At 37.7% G+C, this 15,175-nt stretch overlaps 2 protein-coding genes across 2 annotated transcripts in view; one reads left to right on the top strand and one right to left on the bottom strand.

Moving 5' to 3' along the window:
• Positions 1 to 247: 247 nt before the first annotated feature.
• Positions 248 to 7,586, top strand: UQCR-C1 (Ubiquinol-cytochrome c reductase core protein 1). Its single transcript, XM_018514247.1, has 7 exons — positions 248 to 349; positions 1,947 to 2,165; positions 4,016 to 4,401; positions 5,486 to 5,679; positions 5,752 to 5,921; positions 6,595 to 6,849; positions 7,223 to 7,586. The coding sequence occupies exons 1-7, from the start codon at positions 281 to 283 to the stop codon at positions 7,361 to 7,363; spliced, it is 1,434 nt and encodes a 477-aa protein (XP_018369749.1). The 5' UTR covers positions 248 to 280; the 3' UTR covers positions 7,364 to 7,586.
• Positions 7,587 to 8,619: 1,033 nt separating this feature from the next.
• Positions 8,620 to 15,175, bottom strand: part of LOC108765484 (uncharacterized) — an 18,369-nt gene continuing 11,813 nt past the window's right edge. Inside the window, exons 4-7 of the mRNA XM_018514239.1 lie at positions 13,066 to 13,418; positions 11,419 to 12,286; positions 10,507 to 11,218; positions 8,620 to 10,390 (exon numbers count right to left, since the gene is read on the bottom strand). Coding sequence (XP_018369741.1) covers positions 8,620 to 10,390; positions 10,507 to 11,218; positions 11,419 to 12,286; positions 13,066 to 13,418 — 3,704 coding nt within the window. The remainder of the gene's footprint in view (positions 10,391 to 10,506; positions 11,219 to 11,418; positions 12,287 to 13,065; positions 13,419 to 15,175) is intronic.

Raw genomic sequence — 15,175 nt, 5'->3', positions numbered from 1 at the left:
CAGCACCCTGAGTGCTCGCTGTTATTGGTGTATTCTTTTAGATCATCCAATCAGAATTTTATATCTAGAAGAATATATCAATAGCAGCGAGAGTTCACTCAACCGTTGAGTCTGCTGAACGCAGCCAATGGCCGCGTTTAGCAGCCTCAACTGTTGTGGAGCGGATCCGTGAGCGCTCGCTGCTATTGGATGATCTAGAAGAATACACCAATAGCAGCGAGCGCTCACGGATCTGCTCCACACAGTTGAGTCTGCTGAACGCGACCATTAAATTGGAAAAATGGCTACTCGTCTGTTGAAGATTAGGAGCGTTCTTCGCACGTATTCCAATAAAACCAGCCTTGTAAAGGTAAAACGTGACGTACAGTCATTGCATTGTGATAACGATTTTTCTAATCGATTCATTTATAATTGCGTTTGAATTAAATTGAAAATTCGCCCCTTTTGTACTTTCCCCTTATATAACAAGAAAAAAAAATAAAGATTTTAACACGTATAATATTCAGAAACAATATGGCTAGTTTATTTTATTTTATTATGAAATTCAAGAAAGCAAAAAAGTTCGTAATTCGTTTGGAATACTCTCTGGAATACATATCCTCGAATACATAACCTTACTTATATCTATAGGCCTGTTTTTAGCTGAACTTTTGCACTAGTTCATCTTTCTTCCTCTTCTTTCCTCCTGAAGAGAAAAGGAAGAAAGGTGAACTGATACAAAAGTTCAGTAAAAAGAACAGGCCTTATGTGTGCCTTCTAACAAGCGACATGGTGGACACATTGATCATATCTTCGTTTAACATTGGCAAACAAGGGTATAATGATCCACCATTGTCACACTGTGTCATTTGTGTTACTTGTTGAAAGGCACACTACTTCTATCAATGTAGATTAACTATAATCTCAGTTTAACTTGCTTTTATCTTTTTCTAGTTCTAAGGCCCAGTTCCACAAATCATAGTTAACTCTTAACTGAGGTTCAATTTATTCTTAATTTCTTTCCAATTCTAGAATTGGAAAGAGATAATAAATAAGTTGAATCTCTGTTAAGAATTAACCGTGAGTTGTGAAACTAGGCCTAAGAATTAGAAAAAAAAATAAATTATACTGAGATTAAAGTTAATTTACATTGGTAGAAATTAATAGCCAAATATTGGTCTCTTGTGTTTACATTTTATTTATTTTGATAGATGTAATTTAATGAGTCCCTTGTGAAAAAGAACATTTAATAACATGATACGAGTTAAACTGATGAGAATAAATCATCAGATAATTATTAACATTAAATAAAGAACATTCTTGTTAGTATCAAAAATTATTAAATTTCTTAATAATTTAATAAAGTTATATTATTACTCTTTTGCTTATGATAGCGTTTTAAGCTGAAAAAAAGATTTTGGTATGCAATAAGCAGAATCAAATATGTTTATAAATTTACACAAGAAATATTTAAGCATTAAGATCTTGTTTTGACCAAATATAAGAACATTTAATATATGTAAGAACACACACACACACACATACACACACTCAAACACACACATACACATATATGTATACACCTTGTTATTAATTAATTAAGAACATAAATTTGACAAATGGTATTTATTAAAATTTAAGATTTATGTAATATGGATGAATTTTTTATATAAATGTAATTTTGCTCCATAAAAGCAGCATTTGTGCATAATGTAATTGATGCATTAAAAATTTTTGCCTTATATTATAAAATGTTTAGTAAAATGTTTGATATACTTAAATATTTGGTCAAAATAAATGTAATAAATATAAAAAATTTAAGTGTATTATTTAATAAAGGATTTATAAATATAATAAACTGAACGTGGATAATTTATATATTTTTAATGGAAGGTATACATTATTTAGACTTGTTTAATGATATAACAAATAAGTATTAAGTGCCTTGTTTAATGATACTTCTCTAGATATCGAAACAATGGCAGTCAACTGCTGCTTCTCTGAAAGAAACACTTATCAATCAACCAGCTACAAGAGTTACGACTTTGGATAGCGGAATGAGAGTTGCCAGTGAAGATAGTGGAGCTGCAACAGTCACTGTTGGTCTTTGGATAGATTCTGGTAGTCGATATGAGACAGATGATAACAATGGTGTTGCTCATTTCATGGAGCACATGGCTTTCAAGGTAAACTAATTAATGTCACTAATAAATAATGATATTTTTAGTTGTGGCTTTAGTGTAGATTTTAGAGTTCTGTACATATAATGATTTGCCTATGATTAAACTAAAGTGAATTTTAAATGACAAAACTGTGATATATGACTAATGACTATACAGCCAAGAGTGTAAAGCAACAGATTGTAAAAGTTGTACATTTAACAAAAATAAATTAAAAAATAATTTTATTGAAAAATATTTGTATAATAGTTTTAATATGTAATTAATGCGCAAGTAGTCTTAAGCATGGTCTACAATAAGTTGCCAACGCATCGTTGCCAGTTGCAATATTTCACGACGGCCAATTAGGAGCATTACCAATTACTATTGACGCTTCTGATTGGCTGTTTTTAAGCATTGCGACTGGCGACAAAGTGTTTGCAACTTACTGTAGATCACGTTTAAAGGCTTAGGACACTCGTATGGAATACAAGAGATCCGGGTCCGATTCCCGGCCAAGGTAATATTTTTTGCAATAAAGAGTGACTCCAAAAATCGTCCTTTTTTGGGCCCTCAATTTTGCGACTGACCTTTGTATCCAATGGTACCTTATCATGGGACATTAATCACAGAGAAGTTTCAAGTTGAAGTAACAATTGTTTTCAGAGCTAGGAGGGGAGGTGGAATTGAAGTCCGTTATCGAATTATCGTTATAGATCTGCGAAGTCTGGTTTTTTATGAAGCTTTTAAGAAGAACGCTCATTCGTGTGGTAAACCAGTGAACTCTGTGCGTGATAAGTACGTTTGTCTCACTTTATTCACGTATTATTACTAAAGTGAGACGTACCTATTACGCATGGCTGCCACAGTCAGCCGCCCCTCCAGCGTTAGTATAGGGAAGGCTCACTCCAGTATGTATATAGTTCACTGTTGTGAATGCACTTCTGCAAGTGCAGAGTCTTGCATAAATGACGCCTTGAATGTAAAAAAATCAGATTTTTGCATAGCCGTAATATGCCTAATAACACGTGACACCCCCTTCAGCTATGATAACAATTGTCACCTTAACCTGAAACTTCTTTGTAATTAATGTTTCATTGTAGGGTATCATTTGACACACAGTTCAGTCCAAAAATTGAAGGCCCAAAAACGGGCGAATAAAATCCCTATTTTGGGGCCATTCTTTATTTACAATTTTTCAGTACATTAACATCTTTCTAATGTGATGCCTGATTGAATATCAAATTATTAAAAATTGCTCGATGTAATTCAGTTCGTGATATTATTATAGTAGTTTAATTGCGTTTATTAGTTCGTAAAATCAATTCGGCTCGCAATTCTAATGACTACGAATATGGTATATATGCATATACATATATAATACATATATAATTCACATTGAATTATGTATTTAAGCCAGAGCTGGGATTTAGTTGCACATTTCGGCCAATTTTCACCTTGGTTCCTGTCCCTCACTTTACCAACTCGTGCGCAGTCTAAATGCCGATCAGCATTTAGATTACACGCGGGTTAGTGAAGTAAGGGGTAAGAACCAAGCTGAAAATCGGCCGAAATATGCAACTAAATCCCAGCTCTGATTTAAGCATTAAAGATCCAATTTCAATCGTTATAGGCATTTAATTTCTAGTATTGATTGTGTTTTCACATATCGGTCTAAGTAAGATTCTTATTGTTAATATATATTTATATATATTTTATTAGGATTTTTTCTTTGGATTTTATTGTTGTTTTTTAAAAAAAAAACGATGGTGTGCTATTTATGACCGAGGCTGTAATAATTATATGATTTTTATATTTAGCTTTTTCATTTAATTATTTATTATGTTTCTATTGATACTAGAATTTTTTGTTGACAGGGTACTGCTAAACGATCTCAAACTGATTTGGAATTAGAAATAGAGAATATGGGAGCACATCTGAATGCTTATACAAGTCGAGAACAAACAGTATTTTATGCAAAATGCTTGTCACAGGATGTACCAAAAGCTATTGAGATTCTCAGTGATATTATACAAAATTCGAAGCTAGGTGAAAATGAAATTGAAAGGGAACGTGGCGTTATTTTGCGCGAAATGCAGGAAGTTGAAACGAATTTACAAGAAGTTGTATTTGATCATTTGCATGCTGCTGCTTATCAAGGTACAGCCTTAGGACGGACAATACTGGGGCCTACTAAAAATATCAAAAGCATTTCGCGAGATGATCTTGTTAAATACGTGAAAACTCATTATGGACCGTCTAGGTATTTGTTGATTAGTTTATGTAGTTAAGACTTCTGAGTACTCACTTCAGTCATATTGAATTGTAATAAGCGAGAAATGTATCATAAGCGACACGTTGATTTTTTTGCATGCTATTTGTAAATAAAGAGAATTTGAATGAAATGAAATGATGAGATCGCTTTAAAACACTTGTAGAAATGGATGAAAACTATCTTTATCTCCCTTGACAGTCAGTAAATAGTCGTAAAAGGCATGTAAAGTGCGTTTACTAGTTTTTACTTAAGAACGTTCTCCGACTGTAGTTGTGCTCAACCTAATGAGCACATTTGTGCTTACCATTATGAAAATTTTTATGAAAATTTCACTTTTATATAGTATAAGATATTCCATAAGTGTTAATGTGTTTATACAAGTCTTTTTGTACAATATAAAATGCCTTCCACCTTCGCTACTGCCGCCGGTAAAAAAAATAGCGACTTTGCTCAATGATTTCTTAAAAACGAATACTGGGAGCCATATTCAGACAATTTCATATTATTCCTTGTCAAGTTTTATGTCTCATTGTTTCAAAAAATTGTTAAGAAAAACTTTTACAGTGAGTAACAAGACCACTTTTGAATAAGCTGTACAATTCAATATGTATATATATTTTAAACACTTCAACTTTGTTTTTTTTTTAATATTTCGATTTTTAATCCCGCTCCGGGTATTGAGGTTTAAAGCACATAGTATGTGCTTATATGTATATGTTAGGACACTAAAATAAGCTTATTCTGTAAGTTTCAGAAAAATTAAAAAAAAATGGATTTTTCTGGAGAACGTTTTTAATGCGCATGCGTAGCCTATTTTCACTTTACAAGTCTTTTTCGACTCTTTACTGATTATCAGGAAAGATAAGGAGAGTCTTCGTCTATCTTTACAAGCGTTTTAAAGCGATCTCATCATTTTGTTTCATCCTAAATCTCTTTATTTACAAATAGTATGCAAGAAAAATCAGTGTCATTTTTCACTTATGACGTCACAATTCAATATGGCTGAAGAATACTACTCAGGAGCTTTAATATTTATTAATAATTAGAAAATTCAAATATCAATTTTTTTTAGATTTGTACTGGCTGGCGCTGGCGGTGTAGATCACAATCAATTAATCGAACTTGCCGATAAATATTTCGGTAAAATGACAGGACCGGAATATGATGTTATACCAGATTATATTAAAGCTTGTCGCTATACTGGTTCTGAAATAAGAGTTCGCGATGATTCGATTCCTCTCGCTCATATTGCGATCGCTGTTGAAGGTATTAGCATTGTACTAATTAATATTGCAGATAAATTGTAACATGCTATAGAACAATGAATGCATGATTTAGGTGCTGGATGGGCTGAGGCAGACAATATTCCTCTTATGGTGGCGAACACTCTTATAGGAGGATGGGATCGTAGTCAAGGAGGAGGCGTAAATAATGCAAGCAATTTAGCTAAAGCTTGTGCAGAACAAAGCTTGTGCCACAGTTATCAGAGTTTTAACACATGTTATAAAGTATGTGTTAAATAAAGCCAGGTTTTTCATTTGCTGGTTAACTTATGGTTAAACAACCTGTAGACCTATTCTGTAACTTTTAACGACAGCTCGGCATCTTTGTACAGTCAACAGTATGGCTGCGTTCGGAAACGTCGCTTCGAGATGCCTCGGATTTATTATCCGTCCTTGTTTAACATTAAATGTTTAATAAGGACAGATGATGAATCCGAGTGGCGTTTCCGAACACAGTTACTTTTTATACTGTTGTACAGTTTTTTTCATCATGTAAAATACTTCCGCAGTAACATCTCTAGCTAATAAAATTGTCGTTAAAAAGTTACAGAACTACTGATGTTTAGAATAGAACTACTGATGTTTCATCCAATGAACTTGACTTATGACATCATCATAGAGTGCATTCGGAAACATTACCTGGATATCCCTGTATATCTGTTATCCTTGTTTAACATTGAGTGAACAACAAAGATAAAACGATACACGGAGGGCACTCGGGTGATGTTTTCACAGCCATAATTGAAATTCATTGGATAAAACATCAAGTTGTTTAATTATAAGTTAACCAGCAAATGAAAAATCAAGCCTAAATATTACTAATTTACATGTAAAACATGTAAATTATAACAATTAATATGTATCGGATCAATGAATGCATTATTTTTTAATTTTGCAGGATACAGGACTTTGGGGTATATATTTCGTTTGTGATCCCATGAAATGTGAAGATATGTCATTTTGTGTTCAACAAGAATGGATGAAACTGTGCACGGCAGTTACTGAAAAAGATGTTGCACGTGCAAAGAATATTCTGAAAACAAATATGTTTTTACAGTTGGATGGAACTACTGCTATTTGTGAAGATATCGGCCGACAGATGCTTTGTTATAATCGCCGTATTCCACTCCATGAACTTGAAATGAGGATAGATGTATGTAGTTTTTATTGTATAGATCAAAATATATTAAAGTATAAATATTTAGTACAAAAAGAGTAAACATGTTGTTTGTAACAAAATCTTTTTATTAGGTGTTAAACTTAGTTCCTGTCGTTTTTCGTCTCCAAAATTGATTTGTTTCGAAGGGAAATACCTTAATTAAAGTATTATTAATAAAGTATTATTAATTAGTAATAAAGTAGAAAATGGGAGAAATGATTTTGATTAAGGTATTCATTCATTTTCCCTTCGAAACAAATCAATTTTGGAGACAAAAAACGGCAGGAATTAAGTTTAACACCTAATATATGAAGATGTTTATAAGATATATCTTAACATGTGATTATATATATAATTTATCTTTCAGAGCGTAACTGCTGAAACTATTCAAAATGTTGGCATGAAATACATTTTCGATCACTGTCCAGTGATCGCGGCAGTTGGTCCTGTTGAAAATTTACCAGATTATAATAATATTCGTGGAGCTATGTATTGGCTTAGAGTGTAACTATCTTCAAGCATCAGTTATTGATAAATTTTAGCATATTAATTAGAAATAAAATGAAACTACGATATGCATATATGTGCTTCTGATAAAATATCTATGCGAATCGATCAATACTAATAAATATAGTTTCTAACAATTATAAAAATTGCATCTCTATGTGAGAGCGTAGCTTTATTTTACCATATATTTATCAAGCAAATATTCATTAATATATATTGTTTGGCGAAAATAAATCATAATTAAAAATACGTTTTAGATAGTTCTTCAGTATTATTTAACTTAAAAAATAAATATTAATGCAAGAGCTTGTAAAATCATTTTTTAATTTAACATTAGAAGTACGCGATCATTAGTGATCGTTAATTTAATATTATATTTCTGGTATGAGAAAGGCATAATTCTAAAAATTTTTAACTTCAATAATTATGTTCTTTATACTGACAAAATATTTGTTTTTTCATCCCTTTTTTCATTTTTATAGTATTCGCGTTGTTCTTTAGTAAGTAAGAATCATTAATATTTCTAGTTAATCGATGATAGTAAAATATACAATCTTGTCTCTAAATTTATTGTTTATACAATTTGGAATATTGGTTGCATTCAGTAAACTCAACAGTTGAGTGAGCGTTCGCTGTTATTGGTGTATTCTTTTAGATCGTCCAACCAGATTTTAAATCTAGAAGAATACATCAATAGCAGCGAGTGCTCATTCAACTGTTGAGTTTGCTGAACGCAGCCATGTATGTGTAATATTTAATATTCCATGTATGTGTGTAATACCAGAGAGAAACCTGAGAGAGGCCATGGCGGCCTTTTTCGCGTGATAGGCGAAAGCCTCAATGTGGGCGTAATCGCTCAGAATGCAGGGCCAGTTTACACTGCGCCCACGGCCCTGCTGCCGGTGATGAGGAAGAAAATGCAACACTTTGCAATACCAATGTTTTTATTGTGCAACTCCTGAGATAGCGTACGTCTAGCGCGGTGGTCGAGAGAACTCAATCTGTATTGCTCTGTTCGCACGCAGGCAGCTCACTCCCTGAGTCGGGAAAAACCCTAGCTTGCCTACTATGGGGGAAAATGGCTGACAATATCCCCACATACTCCCCCCCGAGTGGTAACGAGTTTTACCTGTATTGCATAGATTTCTTAAACACTATGTGGTTATACAGATTTCTTACATACTATGTGGTTACATGAATTTCTTAAACACTGTGGTTATACAGATTTTTTACATACTATGTGGTTATACAGATTTCTTACATACTATGTGGTGGGTAACGTGAATGAGACTTTTTTTTTAGCACGTGCATAAGTTTTTCGACGAAGATTTGCGGATTAGCTGTAAAATCATCAGGAAGGAGAAATTCGCCTGGAACGCGTAAGGTCGTTCCATAAATGAATTCCGCTGGCGACGCGTTTGTGTCTAGCCGAACATGAGTGCGCAGACCCAGCAATACCGTTGACAGTGCTCGTGTCCAGTCCGTGCCTGTGTGGCACATTATCGCGGCCTTGAAACTACGATGCCACCGTTCAATTAACCCATTTGCAGCAGGGTGGTAAGCTGTCGTTCGAATGCGTTGACATCCGATTAGCTGGAGGAGTGCGGAGAATAGTTGCGATTCGAACTGACTGCCCTGGTCGGTCGTTAAGGTTTGAGGTGCTCCAAAATTGGCTATCCAATTGTCATAGAAAGCTCGTGCCACGGTAAGGGCTTCAATGTCTTTGAGTGGAACTGCCACTGGCCAACGCGAAAATCTGTCAATAATTGTTAAACAGTATCGATATTCGTCCGACTCCGGCAACGGGCCTATGATGTCTATGTGGACGTGTTCGAATCGGTTGTCCGGCGCAATAAATTTATCGGGATTAGTATGAACGTGTCGCGAGATTTTTGATTGCTGGCAGTCTGTACAGTTTTTGCACCACTTTGCAACGTCACGATGCATGTTGGGCCATACGTAGCGTTGACGAATTACTCGGTCGGTGACCTTAGGGCCAGAATGGGCCGTATCGTGGAACATGTGGAACACACGGTTACGCAAGGATTCGGGAATATACGGTCGAATTGCTTCGCCGGTCATTTCACAGTACAAGGTAGTGTGAGTCGGTCCCCATTGTATGCGCTTTAAAGAAAGTGGACAGTCATGGTTTTTTAGGAGAGATTGCAACTCTGCGTCGAGTTCTTGTTGTTGCGCGAGCTCGTTTAACTCGATCTCGACTGGTAAGCGGAAGGATTCAATGCGCGAGAGTGAGTCGGCGACTACATTGTTGCTGCCTGGCAGATATTCGATGCGCGTGGTGAACTGCGAAATAAACGAAAGTTGTCTCTGTTGGCGTGGTGATGCCCTGTCCGAACGTTGCATGAATGCATACACTAGTGGTTTATGATCTGACACGATCTTAAATGAGCGTCCTTCAGCAAAAAATCTAAAGTATTTAACTGCTTCGAAGATGGCAGTGAGTTCCTGATCATAAGCACTGTAATTTCGTTGCGCTGGACTAAATTTGCGGGAGAAAAACGCAAGCGGCTTCCACGAATCGTCGAGACGTTGTTCGAGAACGGCTCCCATGGCAAAGTCGGACGCGTCACACACTAGGCGCGTTTCGGCTGAGTCAGAGGGATGTGACACTTGTGTCGCGTTGACCAGGGCGTCTTTACATTTACTGAAAGCTTCCTCGGCTGTGGATGTCCACGCAATCGCACGTTTATCATTTTTGCGCGAGTCGAGAAGATATTCGTTTAAAGGCGCTTGAATGGTGGCTGCGTTCGGCAAAAGTCTGCGGTAAAAATTGATGAGACCGAGAAAACGGCGCAATTCGATGATCGTTCGTGGTTTAGGAAAATCACGAATGGCTTGAATCTTTGATGGAGTGGGCTTGCAACCCTCCTTGTTAATTATGATCCCGAGAAATTCCAGTTCGTGTTTACCAAATTGGCATTTCTCGGTGTTTAAACGTAAATGGAATTTTTTAAACGTTGTAAGACGATGTGCAAATGCTTTTCGTGATCTTCGGGCGACTGGGATGCTATGAGTATGTCATCGATGAATGCAAACACAAATTCTAGGTCGCCGAGCGCACGAAAGATGTATCGCTGGAAGGTTTGACTAGCATTTCTAAGACCATAGGTCATACATTTATACTCGAATAACCCAAATGGTGTGATCACCGCAGTTTTCTGAATATCCTCTGTTGCGACGGGGATCTGATTGTAAGCTTGACGGAGATCCAGTTTAGAAAAAATGGTTTTGCCGCGAAGAATAGAAGAACAATCATGTAAATGCGGCACGGGAAATTTGTCTGGGACGGTGACCGCGTTGAGACGGCGATAATCGCCGCAGATCCTCCAAGACCCGTCTTTTTTATGCACCATGTGGATAGGGCTTGCCCAGGGACTTTTGGATGGCTCGCAAATACCGAGGTCTACCAATCGTTTAAATTCGGCTTTTGCTGCTTTGAGTTTATCCAGATTAAGTCGTCTTGGGCGCTCCGCTACGGGCGGACCTGTGGTGATAATGTGGTGACACACGTCGTTGTTGCTAATTGGGGTTAATTGGTCAAGACCGGTGATCTCAGGAAAACCTGCTATAATATGCGCGAATTTAGTGCCGGGGTTTACTGAGCTGATTGGTGGAACTGATACAGCTCTAATGAAACCAGACGCAAATGAGTTGTTCCGAGAGTCGATGAGTCTGCGACCTTTGAGGTCCGGTAACAGACCGTAGAATGAGATTAAGTCGGCTCCGATTATTGGATATGAAACCGAGGCGATACAAAAGTTCCACGTGAGTGGGCGTATACCGAGATGCAGCGTACGAAATGATTCCCCATATGTATCAATTTGGGTGTCGTTAGCTGCGTATAATTTGAGGTTACTCGGTATTTTGTTACTCGTATCTTTGCAAGGAAGTAATGAGATTTCCGCGCCGGTGTCTATGAGAAACACTTCTCCGGTTACGCGGTCGCGAATGTGGAGGCGAACAGAAGTGTTGTTGTCTGCCGTACTTGCCTCCGAGTAAGCAGACACTTTTATTCCCCCGACTTGGTTTCCGTACTGGCCTTCGGCTTTGGCCATGTACACGGATCTTTTGCTGTGCCTTTACACGCGCGCGCTTGATCACCAAATTTTCTGTGCGGCCAGCAGACGTTAAAGCGTCTGCTGCTCGAACGCTTGCGTTGCTTATCCGTACCTCCTTTCGTTTGCGATCTGCTAGGTCTTTTAAACTCGGCCGCTAGAGTTGCAAGATCCGCCGCGAGACGATCGATTTTTGCTTCTAAGTCGGATGATTTTGATTCTTTATATGACGCGGCAGCGCATTGCGCTAATTCCGTAGAAGTTTCCGCGATTTTATCTGCCATTTTGGCTAATTTATCGAGTTCGGTGCATTCAGAAGACACAAGGATGCCTCTGACATACGGAGATAAATGCTCGAAAAAGATAGTTTTAAGAACTGCGTCGTCGCATTGTTTGTCAGGGTTGAGGTTGCGTAAACGGCTGAGGATCTGCGACGGTTTACCGGATGTTAGTACCTGACCTTTGATCAGTTGGCGCAATTGACTTTCTGCCGAAGCTGAAAAGCTTTCAATGATACGCTTTTTGAGTTTCGTGTACGGCTCATCCGCGTCAGGTTCGGCAATAAGGTCTCTACAACACGCGATTGCTTCCGCGTCCAATGACATTATTACGTAATGGGCTTTAGTTTTTTGATCGGTAATGCGCGCGACTTCAAAGGTGGCTTCCACTTGAATGAACCAGATGACTGGATCTTTAATTAGAAATGGTGGAATTTTAGGGATTCGATAAGTGTCGATGTGCGCGACATTTCCGGATACACCCCCTTGCATTTGCTGGAAAGTGGCCTGTAATTGCGCCAACTGATTTTGAAGTTCCTCGACCGTTGGAGGCGCCAGTTGTTGTTTGCTCTAGCTTGTCGTGATTAATACACTGAGTGTCTCACGTCTGACCACGGATGCGGTCAGTGCCGTTCCGTTACCGAACGAAACCGCCACTGACGAAATAATCTGAGTACCTGTTGACACTGCCACACGGCTGCGACTGGGTGCTGCGACGTTACTTCCGTTGCAAACGTGGGAACGCACCAATATGGCGTCTAATGACTCCCGACGGACGACGGATGATGCAATCCCGACGGAGGCCTAGATGCAGAGTCTTGGTTCTCTCTGATGCGTTGCCCTTCGTGACGATGTCGGAACTGCCCCTGCTGGTATGCGCGTAGAGCTCGATAGTGATCGTCCCCTAAGGCTACCCACCGGGCGTCGTCAACGATGCTCGCCGCCACTGCGCTTGCTGGTCTCGATCCCGGTTCTTTTTTTGCTGGGAGCTACGGAATTACTTCCTGCCTCGATAGCCGAGAGGTGACTCGTTCCCTCGCAAAGGTTGCTTATTGGCTGCGCTGCCGTCATCAGAACGTAGGCCGCGTTACTTGGCTGGCCGCCTGGTACGAAGATAGCCGTTCGTTTTTCTTTTTGATCACGTCGGGGTCACCAATGTGGGCGTAATCGCTCAGAATGCAGGGCCAGTTTACACTGCGCCCACGGCCCTGCTGCCGGTGATGAGGAAGAAAATGCAACACTTTGCAATACCAATGTTTTTATTGTGCAACTCCTGAGATAGCGTACGTCTAGCGCGGTGGTCGAGAGAACTCAATCTGTATTGCTCTGTTCGCACGCAGGCAGCTCACTCCCTGAGTCGGGAAAAACCCTAGCTTGCCTACTATGGGGGAAAATGGCTGACAATATCCCCACAGCAGCACGCGATCAGCGCCACCGGTCGACGGCGTAGCGCAACCGATAGCAACACAAGCAGCCCGTATCCGTGTGACTTGGTTAGTTAGAAGCTTGCCGACTATATCGCTCTGTCCTTTTCGCACTACGTTCTTATTGCTTACCTTGTCGGCGCCCCGAGAGCGAGAGAGAACCTTGCTGTTCCACTCAAGCAAGCGTCGAGCCGGTCGAGCGACCGAAATAAGCTTTCTCGGCCTCTCGGCTCTCGGCATCAGGCGTATATCAAGAGGCATGGGGGCATGGGGACGTTCTGGATATAACATATATAAGTTTTAATAAATTGTAATAATCACATACCCCTCGCATTAATCTAGAATATTTTAAATCGTGTCAAAACGCGACAGTTGACGAGAGATTAATTGTTTATGATTTTTCATTCGTACGTTATGTACCGCGGTCATAAATTCGATCCGCAAGAAATTAACGTGGTCGAGCGCGTAAGGTGTGAGATCAGAGATAAATACTCAAATTAGTAGTAAACATATATATTAGGCCAAATATATTTTCATATAATTTTTGAAATTATTCGTATGTGTAATTTTCATGCAAAGCTGTAGGAAAAAATCGATTGCTTATCAATAAGCAAATAAAAAATTATTTTAAAATTACAACATATGAAACTTTCAATTGTGTACTACAAAATTATATTGGTATCATTTTTATTTATATTATTAGTAATCTCGTTTTCGAAATTTTGTTCGTTAACAGATTTTTAAATGCGGATGTGACAGTTAGAAAGAAACATTTTATACAAAATATTGATCGACACGAAGCGTATTTGTCATAAATGCAACATCATTAAATGTTTATTTTTATATAAATCTTTCATCGATTAAGTTGAATACATACCATATATGTCGAACCATTATTTTTCCTATAATTGTTGATTTTAAGGTACACGAATAATCGCAATTGTTACATGAAAATATTTTATTTGACCTTGTACAAATAATTAATTGAACTACTTATATCACAAAAGTATATTAAAGGGGAAAAAAGGGAAAAACATGATTTTCGCGTGGGACTATCAGCGTACTTAACTGTCCGCGCATTTTATTTACTCAGCTGCATCGATTAATTGACGTTTACTGGTGCGGTATAGAATCCACACGATGAACGCTCTCGTGTTCTCAAGAATTTCGGATTGTATATACAACGCGCGATATTATCAAAATATCTCTTTTTTTCTCTACTTTCCTATATATTTTAAATATTAATCGGAATAAAGTAAGGTGCATTAAATATTATTATAGTGCGTTCTTCTACGAAATACGCAACATTAAAATTTGTGAGTGTGAAAGTATCCACTCTTGGCCAATACGTCTTTTAATTTAAGAAATATGTCATAATGAAATTAAATTTAACAATTAAAGGGTTAGACCATCTTGAATCTAAAATTATAAATTACTTTGGGGAATTGTTTTTTTTGGAAAAACAATGGAAATAAAGCAAAGTTTGTTTTAAAGCATTTGCAGTATAATTCTTTGGAAATAAAAATCTCATATCTATTACTATTTTTCTTTTAACACAGTTGTGACACTGGTGCCATTTCACTAATTGCCCTACTATCAAATCGACGTTGTGCCAATAAAGTTGATTTTGCATCAATTTTAGACATTTTATTCGTTTGGAAGGAAAAACATAAGCGTGTTATATTTCCCGGATAAAACGCTGAAGAGTTCGAAAATATTGTCCATGTAGGTATGGCGCTTATAAATCCAATGAGCGAAATGTCTAAAATCGATGCATGAGACAACATTAAGAATTCTTTAAAAGTTCTTTAAGAAGCATCTTCAAGATATTTCATAAAGAACTTTGAAAGGTACCTTATATAAAGTTAATTTTGCGTCGATTTCATATATTTTACTCATTGAGAAGGAAAAAGTAAGCGTATTATACTTTCCGGACATAACGCTTAAAAGCTTAAAAATATTGATACGCACGCACGCACGCGCTCGCGCATACACACACACACACACACACACACATACACACACACACACACAC

Source organism: Trachymyrmex cornetzi, unplaced genomic scaffold (assembly GCF_001594075.2).
Source record: "Trachymyrmex cornetzi isolate Tcor2-1 unplaced genomic scaffold, Tcor1.1 scaffold492, whole genome shotgun sequence".
Taxonomy (NCBI): Eukaryota; Metazoa; Arthropoda; class Insecta; order Hymenoptera; family Formicidae; genus Trachymyrmex; species Trachymyrmex cornetzi.
The sequence above is the reverse complement of the archived record's forward strand: the minus strand, read 5'-3'. Positions and strand labels throughout refer to the sequence as shown.

What these genes read in the sequence shown, in the direction of transcription:
- UQCR-C1 (XM_018514247.1), top strand. Translation starts at nt 281, where the DNA reads ATGGCTACTCGTCTGTTGAAGATTAGGAGCGTTCTTCGCACGTATTCC. An exon ending in ACTCATTATGGACCGTCTAG is followed by an intron (nt 4,402 to 5,485) that starts GTATTTGTTGAT and finishes AATTTTTTTTAG; the next exon opens with ATTTGTACTGGCTGGCGCTG. An exon ending in TATTGCGATCGCTGTTGAAG is followed by an intron (nt 5,680 to 5,751) that starts GTATTAGCATTG and finishes TGCATGATTTAG; the next exon opens with GTGCTGGATGGGCTGAGGCA.